We start from the raw sequence: 18,382 nt of genomic DNA, 5'->3' as shown, positions 1-18,382 counted from the left end.
CGAACTCTTGCCTTCCGAGTGTTGGGATTAAAGGCGTGCGCTAGCACCGCCCTACTGTTTTCTCCCTTTTATCAATGGGGAAACTGGTACTCAAAAAAAGCAAAGGGACACGTCTAAGGTCCTTCATTTCACAGAACGGAACCTTAGTTCGTCGCGAGCCCGTACTTCTCTTTCGGCCTGACTGCAGCTATGGCTCTCTCCCACCGGCACTTCTCAAAGCCTCAGGACCGCAGGGGATGGGCGGGGATGGGAGGGGAGGAGCGGGCACCCCTCCACCCTAGCTCCGCCCCCAGCGGCACTGCAGGGGCACCGGGCTGGGGGGCGCCCCGCAGCAAAGCCGGGCTGCAGCGTCGAGCTCACCGTGCTGCCGGCGATCCCAAACGTGCTCGTGGAGACGTCCGTTCCTGTCGAGCCATGGCAGCGGCAGCCCTCCGGCCTTGGTGCCTTCAGTTGAGGCTGCTGCTGCAGCTGCTACTGCTACTTTTGCTTCGGGCTGATCCCGTGCGGCCCGACAGTAAGGTACGTTTGCTGCTGGAACCTGGCACAGCTCGGCGGTGACCGGCGCGAGGGGGCGCTATGGCCGAGGAGGGTGCCTTCAGCGGGAAGATGGGGACTAGGAAAGGTAGATCAGACTTGGGACTTGATCTGGACTCTGGAATCAAAAGCCTTAAAAAAGTCACATTTGTTGGAAGAAGCGTTGGTAATGATAGGGTGCTTGGGTCCTGGAGCCTGAGAAAGGCGCTGTGGACCTTGTAATGCTCAGAGATAGGGCCTCAAACCCAGGATCAAGTTGGGAAGTCCCAGGTGCTCTGGGTCTGGCAGGGAAAAGTGGTCAGTAAGAGCAACTGGTTGAGTTTCCATGCGGAGACTGCCCTCGTGGTTGTAGACCCACGCCTGGACAGTTATCCAGGTACTCTTGGGCTTGCAGTGGGCCTTAAACCAAGACTTTCAAGAGAGGCTGGGAACTCAGAGTTCTTTCCTCAGTGAAAAGGACTGTCCACCTGGCCTCTGAGACCTGAACTCACACACTGTATTCACCTGTCGCTGGTGCTTTTACCTCTCTTAGCCTCTCTCCCTCTTTCCCTCCCTTTCTCCCTCCCTCTCCCCCTCCTTCCTTCCTTCCTTGCTGCCTGCCTTTCTTCCTTCCACAGTCTCACTGTGTAATTCTGGTTTTGCAGTGAGGTAGAGGCAGGCGGATCACCGTAAATTCGAGGCCAGCCTAGTTTACAAAGCAAGTTCCAGGACGGCCCAGGTTGTTACACAGAGAAACCCAGTCTACAAAAACAAAAACAAAAAAACAAAACCCTGGCTGGCCTCAAACTCTCAGAGATCCTTCTGGGATTAAAAACAGTCACCATCATTCCTACCTCTATAAGCATGGGGGGGGGGATTGATTGTACCCACTCCCTACTGTTGATGATTTCTAGATTCAATGAGAATATGCAGAATGTTTAGCACCACACCTAGTAGGTGCCCTATGGATGCTACCACAAGAATTCAGGTATTAGATCCAGAACATAGAGGGAGCAAGAACAGATCAAGAACCTCTTAAGGTTCTAGAAATGACCTGATAAATGGGCCTAGAGCAGTATTTTTCAACCTGTGGGTCTCACCCCTCTGAAGTCAAATGACGCTTTCGCTGGGGTCACGTATTCTGGGTAGCAGGTGCTTATGCGTCATAGCAGTTATGAAGTAGCAATGAAATCATTTTATGGTTGGGGGTGGTCAGTGGCCTAGAGGGAAACTGCTCACAGCGGATAGGGGCGGCAGTGACTTCTCTTGATGTCACTCCATTTTTTTTTCCTGTAGAACCTAAGTCTGCCTGTGAGCAGGCAAAAGGTAAAAGCTATTTTGCTGTGCAAACTTGGAAATATGACTGTGTGTTTCTGAACTTCAGTTCCTCTAAATGAAAATAGATGTCCCCTCCGGCTCATTGAGCAAAATTCCAGATGACCTGATCACACTCTCTCACCCCCTGACTGTCATCTGTGGCTGGGAAGTACTTTTGGACCTAAGCATCTCTAAGATTTGCAGAGGGCTGTAGTGCAGGAGGCCTTACATCCAAAACAAAGCCAAGACAAAGAAAACCCAACACCCTGTTTATGTAGTGAGTCAGCCAAACACTTGCTAGGATGGGAGGGGGTGTATTTACTTGTCCCAGGGCAAGCTGGAGCTGGTGGAGTAGGGAGGCTAAAGCGGCTGGGGACCCAGCTCAACCCTCCCCTAGACACTTCCCATCCCTGCTCCACTTCAGCCAGCTGGGAAAAATAAAAATCAAGTGCTGGGTGAATTTCCTCTGCATTCCTGCCCAGCCAGACCCCTGCTGGCTCTGCAGAGCTGCTTTCATTATCACCCTCCCTCCACAGTAAGGTAAGGACCCAACTTCTTCCCCTCCAAGCCTGGCCTGTTTTTGTTGGGGGAGGGGAGGAGCTTAGAGGACCAGGACCACCTTGGAACTTGAAGTGAATCGAGGGTCCCAGAGCCTTGAGTTTGCCTCTCATCAGCCTTCCTTTCTGCCAAGCTCCTGCCCATTGTGCTCACCCTGGCACTGTTGGTCGCCCTGCATTCTCAGTTGCTGTTTACAGTGAGGGTCTCCTAAACAGGATTTGGAGTTTCCATCTAAGGAAGTGCTTTGTCTGACCTGAAGTAGGAGGGAACTCCCAGCTGCCCTGGTGTTTCTGCATGGCTGCCTAGCATCAAGACTGGGGAGAACAGGCAGTTAAGACTCCATGCATGACATCCCAGCATGGCAGCAGACACTCCTGGGATGTGATAATTTACCTGCTCCTCCGACTGAGAAAGAGCTCATGGGACCTCACTGTTCATACATGCCGGGACAGAAAGGGCTTGAGCAAATAGAGCAAGGGACCAGTCCAAACTTAGCCCAGCAGGCTGTGATTTCCTGGGCCAGGTCAGATGTTCCAGGCAGGCCAGTCCCAGGGGCTTAGGTGTTGCTTCCCATCTACTCCCAGAGTTTCCGCATGTGGGAGTAATTGGAAGCAGGCCCCTGAGCAGAAAAGGCAGAATGACATGGTAATGTCATTCTTTGTGGTACAGTGTCAAGCCAAGCGAAACCCCACCATCTCTCCTGGGAGAGCATAGAATGCTGGGACTAGGTCCATGCCCAGCATTTTACATCCAACATCATATACAACTGCCAAAGGTTAGTGGTCCCTCCCCAGGCAATAGATCTGAATACCCTAAAGAATCACACTGGGGTGGTGGTGGCGCACGCCTTTAATCCCAGCACTCAGGAGGCAGAGGCAGGAGGATCTCTCTGAGTCTGAGGCCAGCCTGGTCTACAAAGCAAGTTCCAGGATAGCCAGGCTACACAGAGAAAAACCCTGTCTCTCAAAAAAAAAAAAATAATAATAATAGTAATAATAATAATAATCACTCTGGGACACTGAGGCATCTGCACTTTCCAAGTAGAACCCTAGATACTCCGTGGGCGCAGCCCCAGCCCAGCCCAGAACTTATTGAGACAATATGGAACTAAGATCTGTGGAGCCAGGGAGTAGAAGAGCCTCAGAGAAAGTGATTTTTGGAAGATTAATCTAGCAGAGAGGAATGCACATTGACATGGGGCTGTGGTCATGGAGTTGGTGGCAAGGTACAAAAGTGGGGCAGATTTAGGGTAACACCTCAGGAAACCATTACTATTAGTAAGTTGTCCAGGGTACAAAGGAGGCACAGAGACCTCACCCGGGCAGGACGGAAGGTGGACACAGGATGGGATAAGATGCTGCCTAGAGTTTACCGCACTGAATTTGGGGCCTCCAGAAAGAGGTGTCTGGATGTCAATGGACTTCAGCTGAGGGCTTTGCAGGTGAGCTGCCTCAGGTGAAGTGAGGCCATCATGAAGAAGGCAGCCCCAAACTCCATACAAGCTCATGGGGGCTGCCCAGTCATTATAGGAACATTCCCTCACTCTAGCAAGAGTTATCCAGCTCTCTTCAAAAACACCTCTAGCTGTCTGTTACATGGTGAGCTTTCCTTCCAAATACCCAGAGGCCTTCTAAACCCTAACAACCAGCACTGACACATCGGGGAACAGCTACAGGGAAAGAGGGGGCCGAGGCAGGGATTTTCCTTCAGCCTTCATGCCAAGGAGCAGACCCAGGAGGCAGTGCCAGGTCCCATGACCACCTTCTGTGTGGACCTCTGTCAATCCCAGCTCGGTTGCTAGGGTAGAAGCCTTGGCTTATTGACTGCAGATGTTCAGGACAAGGGCACCATGTAAACAAAATTTGGAATCAGACTGTGTGGACAAGCTTCTAGACTTATCTAATGTACCACGGAGTTGTGGTAAGGGCAGAGAGAGGTGGAAAACACGGAGGAAATACGGGGGTGGGGGGCTCCCAGAAGTAGCAGATATAGCACAGATTACTTAAATTAGGAGTTACTCTGGACCATAACTGCTAGGTTCTCTTCATACATGGCTGCAGTTTCATGACAAGCTCAAGAAGGGATTGATAGCCTCCCCATTTTACAGAGGAGGAAGCTGAGGTTCCAAGGGGTCAACACCATGCAGGAAGGAGGTATCCAGTATCAAAACTATAGCCCAGACATAGCTTTTCACCATGGTGCCTGGCTGTCTCCAGCTTTACCCCACTGGAGGTGGGACCCTGCCACATTCCTGGCAACTAGGGACTTTCTTCCAGCTCCTGGCAGTGTGAGAGCCTTGGCCACCGCCATCAGGACATAGCACCTCATCTGAGAAGGCAGGAAGGCAGTAGTCTAGTGTGGAGGCAGCTGCTGGATGGGGACGGTTAAAGTCAATGGGGGAGGTCCTCCAGGAGAGCCCTCTATGGGTTCACACACACACACAAACACACGTCTATTTGCTGGGCTTTTGACCCTGATGGGGAAGTGATATAGTATCGTGGAGTTTTGGCAGAGCTGAGACGATGTGAGTTCCTCTCTGGTGGAGTTCTGGGGCCAGTAGAAGCCTAAGGAACCAGCAGGCCTCTGAGGCTGTCTGTCTGTTCACAAGCAGGGGAATAGTCTGCAACACCTAGAGCACACTCCACCCACAGAGGACCAAGACAGAAAGCAGGACCGCAGCCTTCTTTCTAACTCTCCTCTCTGCCCACTGTTCCCTGTTCCGCCCACCATCCCCAGCCCCCTACACACAGCTGCAGAAAAAAAAAACAGAGGAAATCCACATGGCCCAGGCTTATCCTCTTCAACCTGGCATTTTATGGCTTAGGGGCTATTTTCTTATCTGTAGGATGTTGCTAACAATAGAAAAAGTAGACCAGTGCACCCACCCAGAGAAACAGATGCCTACAGCTCAGTGTGTTCCTGCCCTGTCTATGGGACCGGCACTCCACCTCTCAATCCCCCTGTGTCCTTGGTGGGATCTGTGCCCACAGCTGTCAGCCCTAGGCTAACCTGGTTGACCATGGTCTCCAGCCTCCTTGCCATCAAATAGCACATAGGGCCGGGCGGTGGTGGCACAAGCCTTTAATCCCAGCACCCAGGAAGCAGAAGCAGGCGGATCTCTGAGTTCCTGGCCAGCCTGGTTTATAGAGCTAGCTCCAGGACAGCCAAGGCTACACAGAGAAACCCTGTCTCGAAAAACCAAATAAAATAGCACATTGGAGAGGGTGAGCCCAGGCGGTGTGGACTTGCGTTTCTTGTGAAGCTGTGGAGGGTTCACGCTGCAAGCTGGAAGGAGTATGGAGGAAAGGCAGCAGGATGGGCTGCAGAGAAGAACCACTCTTTGGGGCACACCCTCAATGACATAGGCCCGCTCCCGGGTTGCACCGCCTCCCAAAAGTGCCATCCAATTATGAGCCCATCAGTGGATGAAGCCACAGATGAGCTCAGAGCTTTGTGATTCCTCCTCCCTGGCCCATCAGCAGGCAACTGAGCCTTTAGCACAAGAATCTTGGGGAACATTTCAGATTCAAATAGAAAGCGGAGATCCTCAGCCAGCCCTAGACCCTCTAAGACTGGGCTCTGCCATGTCTGTAGTTTCACCTCCTTCCACCCTGCACCCTGGACAGCACCAGTCAGAGTGATCTTCCCACCCCCGCTCCCAAGGCCTCCTGAAAAGCCAGACTCTCTTGTTTTTGTCTGATTTGCTTTCCAGCAATGTCCTCTCCACAAGGGCACACTGCTCCAGGCCCCCTCAACACTCTGCTCTCAGAGCCTCTGCATTGTTTCTCTGTATCTAAGAAGTCAGGAGAAGCTGGAGGCTTATCCAGCACTCAGGAAGTAGAGGCAGGCAGATCTCTGAGTTCAAGGCCAGCCTAGTCTACAGAGTGAGTTCCAGAACAGAGAAACTCTGTCTTGAAAAACAAACAAAAAATAACAAAAAACGAAGAAGCCAAAATGTTCCCTGATCTATTTCTCCTTTACCTCTAGCTGCCACCCTCTGGCCTGGCAGAAGCCAGGGGCTCGCACAGGTATCTGAGGATCCGGAGAGATCCTTAGGCAGCGTCTCGAGGCTCAACAGAGGTCCAGGGTGCCATGAGCTCACCTATGTCCTCATGGTTTCTTATCTAGTGACAGCTGAGCAGCTGTAGCCCTGGGGTGAGTTATTGCTAGCTGGGCTGGGACTAGTTGTTCACTAAGGGTCTGGGGTCCAAGATACAGGTCAGGTGTATCTGTGCAAGGCACCTGCCTCCCATCTCACTAGGTTGATATCTGAGGACACAGAGCTGGTGATGTCCCCGAAACAAGTGGCCACATGTGGTTATGGGGTGTGTAGCATCCAAGGGTGCCGTTGAAGGGGGGGGGGGGGCAGAAAAGGAAACCACTGGCTTGAGGTTGTGTTGTCTCATGTGATTCCTGCTTTGAGAAGTCTAGATACTCCATTGTGCCATTGAAGAAATGGGGTTGGAGCCTGCTGAAGGTCCCCTCAACCCAGGGCATAGGAGAACAACTCTATAGAAGTCACCTAGGAAAAAGGCTCTTGAGGCCCCACTCCTCACCATGAGACAATTGGCAGTTAGTGATTGTGGGTTAGCGGTGTTGTTTTAAAACTCAGTGAGACACTCACAGACACCATCAAAGTAGGGGACATGGGACAATGAAAGGTTTCAGCAGGAGAGAGGGATGATAACGGGCAATGGGAAGAAAATGGCCAAAATATATCATATACATGAGTAAAACTAAAAGAATGAATAAAAGGAGCCGCAGAGCAATGGTGTGAGTGTTGTGGGCCAGTCTTCAACCTCAAAATGGTGTCATCTTTAACCTTGTGATCTTCTGGGCAATGGTGGTGCACGCCTCTAATCCCAGCACTTGGGAGGCAGAGGCAGGCGACCTTCTCCCATGAGTTCAAGGCCAGCCTGGTCTACAAGAGCTAGTTCCAGGACAGCTAGAGCTGTTACACAGAGAAACGCTGTCTTGGAAAAAAAAAAAAAAACAAACAAAAAAAAACCCTTGTGACTCTAAGCCTGTCCTCATCTGTGTTAATGGTGCAAACCTAAGGCACACTTTGTATGTGCCAGATTCTGTTTTATGTTTTGTTCTGTTTGGTTTTTTCTGTGTTTCGTTGACTCGTCACCAGCCCGAGTCAGGGAGCCCTCTCTTCCAGATGCAGGCAAATGACAGGGACAGAAAGGATACTACCTGTTGCCCTCTCACCCAGGAACCAGGCCATGTGCGGTTTTTTTTGTTGTTGTTTTTTGTTTTGTTCTTTTTTTTTCTTTTTGACAGTATTTCTCAGTGTAGCCTTGGCTGTCCTGGAACTTGCTTTGTAGACCAGGTTGGCCTCGAACTCCCAGAGATCTGCCTGCCTCTGCCTCTGGAGTGCTGGGATTAAAAGAGTGCGCCACCACCGCCACGCACAGTTCCATGTTTTGAACTTTTCCACAGCTGAGCATTAGCGTTTGAATTGTAGTTGTGTGTGATGTGCTGTTGAGTCCCTGCCTCTTCCCAGCTACCCCTAAGTGCCACCACTCCAGCCCTGTCACCACCGTACGACACATGGAACCCCACTGGCCCACCCTTTGTAGGTGTTCAGCAACCTGGACCAGGTACAGATGACCTCAGAGGGCTCTGACTGCCGCTGCAAATGCCTTCTGAGACCACTGAGCAAGGATGCGTGCAATCGGGTACGAAGTGGGCGTGGACGAGCAGAGGACTTCTACACTGTGGAGACCCTGAGTTCGGGGACCGACTGTCGCTGCTCCTGCACTGCTCCCCCTTCCTCACTCAACCCCTGTGAGAATGAGTGGAAGATGGAAAAACTCAAGAAGCAGGCACCTGAGCTCCTCAAGGTAGGCTGACACAGTGAGGGGGTGCCCTGGCTCCCCCAAGGCATCAATGTCACAGGTGAGTGAAGCCAGATGAAGTCAGTAGGGCCCCTTGAAGCACCCACTGTCCTGGGTATCATCTAAACAATTTCTTTACCTTCGCCTAGCTGTATTACAAATGCTGGGGCATTTTATTATTATTTTGTTTGTCCTGTCTTGCTTTTTGAGAGAAGGTCATACAGTTTGGCCTGGATTCACTACATATATATTCACTACATATATATCGGGATAGCAAGCCTAGAATTTGCAGCAATCCTCTTTGCATGAGTTCTGGGTTATTTTTGCTTATTTTAATCGACACAGGGGTTCCAGGCTTGCCTCAAACTTCCTTTGCAGTCCAAGATGACCTTGAACTCTGATCCTCCTACCTCTGCTTACCAAGTACTGATATTACATGTGGGCAGCGCCATGCCAGTACTCGGTGGGCCAGGTGAGGCTGGGCTTTGAACCCAGATCCTGTTGTGTCTAAATATGCGTCTAAACTGCCTGCTCCTCCACCTTTCTCTAAAGGACCACTTTGTTAGATCCTATAAAGGGTAAGTTTGTTTCATATCTTATAAAATTATTTTCTATTTTATAATGTATATGAGTGTTTTGCCTATATGTATATAAATGTATCGCATGCATGTCTGCTGCCTATGGAAATAAAAGGGCATCAGATCCCCTGGAACTGGAGTTACAGGTGCTGAGCTCAGGTTCTCTGCAAGAGCAGCAAGTCTTCTCGACTGCTGAGCCAATGAATGATCTGAGGTGCTACCCGACATATAAGTTTACAAGGTGACATAACCCTGGATGCTAGTGGAAGACCCAGCTTCCTGGGTCACAGACAAGGGACTTCATGGCTCCCAGCTCATCTCCATTCCCTTTCGCTGGTTTGCTGTGCTCCAGCGTACTGTAATCAGTATGGTATTCAATATGGTATGGGATAGAGGAGCCCTGAGTTCAGAGAACTAGAACCTTGTGTCTGTCATTCCCTGCAGGGAAATACTGTCTCATGATCCAAGACTACTCTAACTAGTAGTAGAGTGGTTGGTTCCTTTGCATGCAAGACACACAGAGAAGCAAGAGGCCCATGAAGTGCTGTCTCCAGTATTTGGCTAAAAATGTTTTCTTTAAATTTAACTTTAGTTTTATTTTTGTACTACATAAATTGATGCCAAAATTATCAAACTTGGAGGGAGTAGCCCATTTTAAGCCAGTGACCCTCTAACAGTTTGGCAGTGTCTGGATCACACTGACTCCATGGGGCCTGCCAGTGCCCTGCTTTCTCCAGCCTCTAACCCACAGACCTGCTGCAGCTGCAGGGCAATCTCAGTTTCTCCTCAAGTGAGAGGTCCAATAGCTGGAGGTTCTGTTTGTGTTTTGACTTGTAGACCCAAGATCTCATACTGTAGCCCAGGCTGACCTCATACTTGTAGCAACAATCCTCCTGCCTCAGCCTCCCAAGTGCTAGGGTGGCTGGCATGCCCTGTGATGCCCAGCTTCTGCCGCTGAGTTGTGAGCATGCTCACTATGAAGTCACCGAGGGCCTCTGTCTAAACGTTGCCTCATGCCATCCTTGCTGGAGTCCTTTAGGAAGGGGCTTATGGTGACAGCTTTACTTGTCATGGTCTCTGAATCCAAAAAAGGATTATAAATTGCTTGAAGTCACCAAGAGGAGTAGACTGAGCCCCAGATTTTCTGTTGCGGTCACTTGCCCACCTAAAAGGTCACCAGGCTGAGGTTCCCACCAAGTCACTGTCCCTAGGCCTTCTTAGTGCATGGCAGACACTAGGTCTTGCCACAGGGCCTTGACCAGACCTTAGAAATAGAGGAACCCCAGCAGGTAGGACATGCCAGAGGCAGAAGAGATTACCTGAAGTGTACCCAAGGAACCCCCAAAATGAGAATGGACCAGAGGCAGTGGGAGCCAGTACAAGGGTTTCTCCCACTCAGTTGGCCCTGCTGCCATCAGCAGGAGCCCTGTGTGAACATCCCAGGGAGGGACAGAACTGTCCTTGCAGCCTACCTCTATCCCAGCCCCTTCACCCATGCGAATACCTCCAGTTGTGGTCTGGTCTAGGCTACATAGCCGTAAAAAAGAGGGGATGCCCTCCTGCCCCATTCCCTGGCTAGACTGGCCAAGAAAAATGCCTTTTAACCACTTCCCTCTTTTTCTTTCTGGACATGGGCCAGACATAGCCCCATCTTTGAGGAGTCACCAGGCTTCAAAGGACACAACTGCTGGCCCCAACAATGGCAATATGCTCTGTACTGACTGGGCTAGGGATTGTGCCAGGGATCATGGGAGCCCCAAAGGGAGAATGACAGTGGGCCTGGGCCTGAGCACTGCGGAGGAGTCCTCAGGCAGATGGAGCGTTCTGGGTAGAGGCTGGTGGAATGCTGTGACGGATGCATCTGTGCCCTCACTAGCCCTGTGTAGTCCCGTGACTACCTGTCACTTCCTCATATACATGATGCATGGCTTCTGATCACTATCTGTAGTGAAGATCCAGTTTAAAAGGGTGGCAGGGGGAGGGGAAGCTGGAGGTGTGACTCGGTGGTTAAGAGCCTTGTTGCTCCTCCAGAGACCCTGGATTCAATACCCAGCACCTACCTGCCAGCCCAGCACCTACCTGCCAGCACACAACTGTCTGTAATTCCTGTTCCAAGGGATCTGACAAACTCATACAGACACCAATGTACATAAAACAAAAATAAGTAAATTATACTTTTTTAAAAAAGAGGCTATCTATTGGACTAGAGAGATGGCTTAGCAGTTAAGAGCTCTTTGCGCCACCTTCGGAGGACTAGAGTTTGGTTCCCAACACTCGTGTTGGACAGTTTACTGCCTGTAATTCTAGCTCTAGGGGATCTGACATCCTCTTCTGGCTCCTGAGCATACCTGCACACATGTAACACACACACACACAAATTAAAAACAACTACAGTTTGAAAAAGTCTATCAAGAGGCGAGCCCTCAGGGCTGGAGAGATGGCTCAGCAGTTAAGAGCACTGCCTACTCTTCCAGAGGTCCTGAGTTCAATTCCCAGGACCCACATGGTGGCTCACAACCATCTGTAATGAGATACAAACATAGATGCAGGTAGAACACTGTATACATAATAAATAAATAAATCTTAAAAAAAAAAAGAAAGAAAAGAAGTGAGTCCTCTCCATATGCAGCCACGTTGGCTACCCAGGATGTGGCCCAGAGGTGCAAGGAGCTGGGGCATTGCATATCAAACTCCACGCCACAGGAGGAAACAGGACCAAGACCCCTGGACCTAGAGTCCAGTCAGCCCTCGGAGTTCTTGCTCACTCAGGGATGAAGATTGGGTGGATTGAGGATGTCACCCCCATTCCCTCTGACAGCACCCGAAGGAAGGGGGGTCGTCATGGTCACCGTCTGTGACCATTTTCTGTTAATAAATTGCTTTGTATAAACTTAAGGAAAAAAAAAAGTCTGTCAATGGCAGTCATAGTGTCTCAGGCCTTTAATCCCAGCACTTGGGATTAAAGCAGGAGGATCTCTGAGTTTGAAGACAGCCTGGTGTACAGAGTGAGTTTCAGGACAGCCAGGGCTGCACAGTGAGACCCTGTCTTGAAACAAATAACAAAAGTCTCGTCAAGGACTAATACTTTGTGAAATATTCTAGAAACGGACTTTAGATAAATGAAGTTGGAGTACAGGTTGGTGGTAGAGCACTTGCTTGGCATGCATAGGTTCCCTCGGTGCAGAAAAGGGAAGGGGAGGAAAAAGAAGAGGAGGGGCTGGGGAGAGGAAGCTCCATGAGTAAAGTGTCTGCTGTGCAAGCGCGAGGACCTGAATTTGAATCCCAGCACCACACAAAGGCCAGCATGGAGTCACATGCTTGTAACCCAGTGCTGGTGGGGCAGAGACAGGAGGATCCTGGAGCTTGCTGACCACTCAGTCTAGCCAAAATGGTGACTTCCAGGGTCCCTGTCTCGGGGTGTAAGATGGAGAGTGTTAGGAGACATCTAACATTGACCTATAGACTCCGCTGTTGAGCTCACCTACATTGGGAGATGGTGGAGGAAGGAATAAGAAACGGGGGGGGGGGGAGAGGAGGGGAGGAAGGGGGAGTGGAGGGGAGGAAGGAAGGAAGGTAGGAAGCAGGCATGCCAAATTTGAAGTCCAATCTCTTATGAGTGCCAACCCAAGTAAAATTGCTTGGCTGGGGGCTACAAAGCATCATGGAAAACCAGAACCTCTTCTGTTCTGCACTGATTTCTGCTGCAGGCACCTCAAGCTGTTTGCTCCTACGCCTCTCACTCAGCAGTAAAAAAGGCAGAGCTCTTTATCCCCCGCTCATGCGGCTCTGAGCACAGGCCCCAGGATGCATAGGCTCAGGTTATCCTCTGCCGTCAGCTCTGCCAGTGTGTGCTCCTCTCGAGCTTACTTCAGACAATACTAACCCACCGGGGCTGGAGAGATGGTGCCTCCCTTAAGAACACTGGGTACTCTTGCAAAAGGACCGGGGTTTGAGTCCCAGCACTCACATAGTAGCTCACAAACATATGTGACTCCAATTTCAGGGGATCCAATGGCCTCTTCTGCTCTCCAAAGTACTCATGTGATATACAGACATACATACAGGCAAAACACCCATACACATAAAATAAAAAATCTGAAAAAGAAAAAGGAAAAAGGTCTATGTTTCGGTTGGGTTGATCAGTTAAAGCAGGCACACCTGTTCTCCAGTGATTCATGACCAAAAATCAAATTATAAAAGTGTCCTCCACACTTGTATAGCAAAGTACATAAAGCAGGGCCATGAGGGGAGACCCCCCCCCAAGTACAAATGTGGCCAAGGGACAGCTGCAGCCTGACTCCGAGGAGCCCACAGCTGTCAGTCATGCCGCGGGGGCTGCCTCTGGAGACACACTGTAGCTCTGGAGTCCAGCCACTTTGTCACTCAAAAGACAGGCTCTAATGGAGAGGATGATTGCTGGGCACATATGCAGGTCAGAGAAGGAATTCCCCGTTCCATCATACAAAAGGGTGATTGTAGATGGTAACAGCTAATTGTCTATTTCAAAATATTTTATCAGAGAGGAACTTGAATGGTCCCATCACAGGGAAACTGGAGATTTTATATATATATATATCACCTACATAAAACCCACTTCCTGGAGATGTGACCCAATGGTGTAGTATTCGCCTTCAGAGGCATCCCCAGCACTTCAAAAAGGAAAATACAAATATGCATATTTGTAGAATGCATCAATAAAATCTTATTTGCTCCTTGTGATTACGAGCAGGCTGGAGCCCAAGCCTCTGTGAGTCCCTGGGATTCTGGGCTTCTTTCTTGCAGTGCAGCTCCTTTGTGCCCTCTGGCCTGATATGTTCAGGTCAGAACCATCTTGCTTAACCATCTGTCTCCCTATTCCACTCCACCTCCAGCTGCAGTCTATGGTGGACCTCCTGGAGGGTACCCTGTACAGCATGGATCTGATGAAAGTGCATGCCTACATCCACAAGGTGGCCTCCCAGATGAACACACTGGAGGAGGTAAGGGCAGGGCCAGGGGCCCAGGGCTGTTTCATCCTGGTGGCCATAGGAAGGAAACTCCAGCAGGGAGGAGGGTGTGAACTGCAGGGTCCTGCCGTTGGGATAGAGGTCTGAGGGCTTCAAGAACCCAAGGAAGCCAAAAGCCTGGATAAAGAAACAGGTGCTCTTTGGTACTGTGAAAGGAGTGTTGAGGGGATGCTGCCAACATCAGGGCCCACGCCGCACACGGTCTGGGGTACCGCTCCTGGAGGGTTGTCTTACCATCAGCTGTGTACAACCTAACAGAACTGACCAAGCCCCAGGGGATTTAACAATCCCAGCACTACCTGTGTGGAAGCAAAGGCACTGGAGTACTGGACAACCTGTGTTCTGTAAGACTACCCTCCGAGTGCAAGAACAGCCGCACAAGCCTGGAGGTCCAGGCGGAAGGTTCAAGGCTTGCCTCTCTTGGCATCGCCTGGCCTCCACCCTCCACCCATTTCCTGCATCCGGCCTCTGCTGAGCACCAGGGATCTAATGACACACAGCTGCCAGGAGCAGGCGTGGGGACTTCCTTTCCCAGCTTCCTTGCCAGAGGGAGGTGGTAACTGGGCATCCTGTGCCACAGGAGGGAAGACTTACCCTGACTAAACCCAAAGCTGGAGTCCGAGGGACTTAGATTATCTGAGACCTGTTGGGGAGTTTTTCTTGGGCACAGTATTACCTATATGTGCTCTCACAGTGCTCTGCAGCTGCCTCTGTAGACCAGGCTGGCCCCAGACTCACAGAGATCCGCCTGCCTCTGTAGACCAGGCTGGCCCCAGACTCACAGAGATCCGCCTGCCTCTGTAGACCAGGCTGGCCCCAGACTCACAGAGATCCACCTGCCTCTGCCTCCCTAGTACTGGGATTCAAGGCATATGCCACCATACCTGGCCTACTCACATCTTTTTCTTATTCTTATTAATATAAGCATATATTACCTATTTTTCATTTATTTGATCATGAGAATAAGATTCATTAACTACAGGTCTTACAGGACATGCTTTCTTCCACCCTGTTCACCAGTGCTACTTATATCTATGCCCCTTGAGTCTTGATGGCCAAGTTGGCGTGCCCTTCTAGGGTGGTAGCTCAGAAGAAGCAGGGCCAGGAATGACCATGAATCCTGCCCCACAGAGCATTAAGGCCAACCTGAGCCAGGAGAACGAGGTGGTGAAAGACAGCATACGCCACCTCAGTGAGCAGCTGAAGAGCTACGAGAACCAGTCAGCCATCATGCTGAGCATTAAGAAGGACCTGTCCAGCCTGGGCCTCCAGCTGCTGCAGAGGGATGCGGCTGCCGTCCCTTCTGCTGCCTCAGCCTCAAGCTCTGACAGCAAAGCTCAGGTGAGACCTTTGCTCTGGTCACAGGGACAGAAGGTGGCTGGGCTTAAGGACACGGGCTTGTGTGTGTTTGGAGAGTCCATGGTGTGCTGGGCAGGAACTGGGGAGTGTCTGTTTTTACTTTGTGACTAGCGCAGGTAAACTGGGGCACCCTTGCAGATTCAATCCAGGGGCATGGCTGGCCCCTAAACTGAGTATTTATTCTTATCCCAGTTGCCAAAGTACTGGAAATGAGGTTGTGAGAACCTCCTTCTGGTCTTAGAGAACCAAGCCAGCGTCCCTGCGGGACTGCTTCTAGCCTCTCCTGCTGTTGCTGGGCCCCTGGGTGGGTGCAGGGTAAGTGAGCAGTACTACAGGGACCTCTGAAGACTAATATCTTACCCATAGCAAGTAGCATGTCTTTGCACAAACTTAAAATCCCCTTGTTCTAGTTGCCTTCACAAATATTGCGATGATAAAGACCATGACCAGAAGCAATGTGGGGCGGTGTCAGGTCATACACCATCACTGAGGAAAGTCAGGGTGGGAATTCAAGGCAGGACCTGAAACAGAGGTGTGGCAATACTCTGTGTTTTAACAAATAAAGCTTACCTGAAGATCAGAGTGCAGAGGTAAGCCCCTAGAGGCCAGGCAGTGGTGGCCCACACCTGTAATCCCAGCACCAGGGAGATGGAGGTGGGAAGGAATATGGCTGAGCAGAGAGAGGAATATAAGGAGGGGAGGAGACAGGAGCTCAGTGCTGTCTGAAGCAGTCATCTGAGAGTGCTGTCTGAGGACAGATCTCCCTTCTGGTCTGAGCATAGGTAAAGGCATAAAGTGGCTGTCTACACTGTGTCTCTGATCCTTCAGGCAAGCTTTATTTGTTAAAACACAAAATTTCACCACATAGTCCATGAAAAAACACTGCTTACTGGCCTCCTCAGCCTGCTCTCGTATATAACCCAGGGCCATTTGCATAGGGGTAGCACCACCCACAGTTGGCTGGACCCATCCAATCCATTGTTAATCAGGAAAATGCCTGCAGAGTTGCCTGTAAACCAATTTGGTGGAGGCATTTTCCCAAATGAGGTTCTCTCTTCACAGATCACCCTAGCTTGTGTCGAGCTGGCAAAAAAAAAAAAAAAAAAAAAAAGCCAACGTACCCCTGCAGGTAGAAAAATTGACCTCCTACTTCCCAGATAAGTCAGGAAGTCAGTGTTCTTTCCCTGGGTGATACTCAGAGTATGTCATTTGGCCAGGAGTACAACAAGTAGTGCCCTTTTGGTGCCCCTCAGATCAGTCATCCATGGGCAGGACCCAACCCAGTAGCCTCATTTTCTGGTGATATTTTTAGGAGTCCTCTGAGCCTGACTCCCTCACATACAGTGTTAGTTAATCCCACAGCCTGTGCAGAGAATTGACCCCCTGCCTACTTGGCACATGAAGAAACAGGGAGAGGGGGTGGCTGAGCCGGGCTGCAGCCGCCTTCGTGACTGCCCAGCCCCAGCCCTTCCTCCTCAACTTGCACCTCCTGTGCTGACAATGCGAGAGTAGCGTTGTCGATACTGCAGGTGGGTCTGCCTAGACGCAGGAAAGCATGAGGAAGTCTACGCCGGGGCCTGGAGCCGCTGCCAGGGAGATGCCAGCCCTACAAGTGCAAGCGAGTCCCACGTTGGCCGCTGCTCAGAAGCCATCAGATGCTGTACAAGCCTTATCTGCCTGTCTCACAAGGGTGGCGTCCCAGGCCCTGTGTTCCTGTGCCAAGCCAGCCTCAGAGCATTTGAGTAGGAAGTGAAATAACAAAGCTCACAAAATGTTAGATATGGCATTCCCTAGTGCTAGCCAGACCAACATGGGACTGAAGGGCTTCTCAGGATGCTGTGATTTCAAGGCTAACATGGGGAGCATTCTGGGTACTCTATAAAGAGACTCAAGAACCTCCCCCTTCCCCATAAGCTAAGACCAATGAGTGAGAGACAAGGGTAGGAGGCCTCCTCAGGAGCCAGCCTGCCAGGCAAGCCAAGAGAACAAGTGGACAGGAGTTGGGAATGAGTGTGTAAGCCACCAGATTGGGTCTCAAGCCTGCAGAGGGGAGAAGCAGAGGCAAACAAATTATTGGATATTTCCACTGTGGAACTTCACATACCCTGTGACCACCTCCAGCTCTCACACACTCCATGAGTGTACTGTCACCCAAGTCTGAGACTTCTGCTCTTCCCAGGACACAGCTGGAGGGCAAGACAAAGACCTCAACAAATACGGCAGCATACAAAAGAGCTTCTCAGAAAAGGGCCTTGCAAAGCCTCCCAAGGAGAAGCAGCTGAAGGTGGAGAAGCTGAGGAAGGAGAGCATCAAGGGCAGATTACCCCACCCCACAGCCAGGCCACGTGCCCTGGCCCAGCAGCAGGCTATGATCCGAGGCTTCACCTACTACAAGGCGGGCAGGCAGGAGGCCAAACAAGAAGAACCGAAGGCCGTGGCTGGTGAGTGGGAGGGAGTGGGGCCTATTTGAGGGATGTCCAGCTCCAGAAAACCACCTGCCTTCTCAGCAGCCACAAAGTCACAGATCACAGCACCATTGTTTGCTCAATCACACACTGGGTAGAAGACCCCAGGTAGGGCTGCTGATGAAGGCAACACAAGAGGCCTCTCTGAGCATCTTACAGCTATCCTCGCCTTGTCTGCACTTTGCTTCAAAGATTTGCTGCTGGTCAGCTATGTGCAGGGTCACAGAGTGAGGTGGACGAGGTCCTGCCCGCCATGGAGCTTGCAGGTCTATGGGAGGAGCCGCACCTGTGACAGTGGAGATGGGAGAACTTGGGGCTTTTGGAGAGTGGAGTGGGCGGCTGGGGAGCCCTCTCACTTCTGCACCGGCCTCTCCAGTTCTCTCCTGAAGAAGAGCCATAGACCCTGCCCTTTTCCTGCCAGCTTGGTCCCTGGTGTCTCCACCTGGGTCACAGCCGAGGGCTACACAGAAGTAACTGGGTTCTTCCAAAGGCAGGGATGTTAAGCAATTATAGTCCAATATTCTTCAAGAATGCCCTCCTGTCAGGTTCAGAGGTGAAATCCCAGGCACTCAAGAACTGGAGGCAGGAGTTCAAGGGCAGCTGAACTATACAGTAAGAGCCTGACTTAAAAACAACCAAAAAGGCTACTCCAGGCTTGGTAGCACTGACCGCTAGGATATTTGTTGTTGTGTTTTAATGTACACTGGTCTTTGCCTAGAAGTATGTCTGTGTGAGGGTGTTGG

The 18,382-nt window shown here is 50.8% G+C and overlaps 1 protein-coding gene across 1 annotated transcript in view; it reads left to right on the top strand.

Annotated features, from left to right (window-relative positions):
• Positions 1-315: 315 nt before the first annotated feature.
• Positions 316-18,382, top strand: part of Olfml2a (olfactomedin like 2A) — a 29,906-nt gene continuing 11,839 nt past the window's right edge. The window contains exons 1-5 of the mRNA XM_057755538.1: positions 316-519; positions 7,974-8,237; positions 13,681-13,788; positions 14,947-15,156; positions 17,354-17,615. Of these exons, the coding sequence (XP_057611521.1) occupies positions 415-519; positions 7,974-8,237; positions 13,681-13,788; positions 14,947-15,156; positions 17,354-17,615 (949 nt within the window). The 5' untranslated portion in view covers positions 316-414. The remainder of the gene's footprint in view (positions 520-7,973; positions 8,238-13,680; positions 13,789-14,946; positions 15,157-17,353; positions 17,616-18,382) is intronic.

This window comes from Chionomys nivalis, chromosome 22 (assembly GCF_950005125.1).
Source record: "Chionomys nivalis chromosome 22, mChiNiv1.1, whole genome shotgun sequence".
Classification (NCBI taxonomy): Eukaryota; Metazoa; Chordata; class Mammalia; order Rodentia; family Cricetidae; genus Chionomys; species Chionomys nivalis.
The sequence above is the reverse complement of the archived record's forward strand: the minus strand, read 5'-3'. Positions and strand labels throughout refer to the sequence as shown.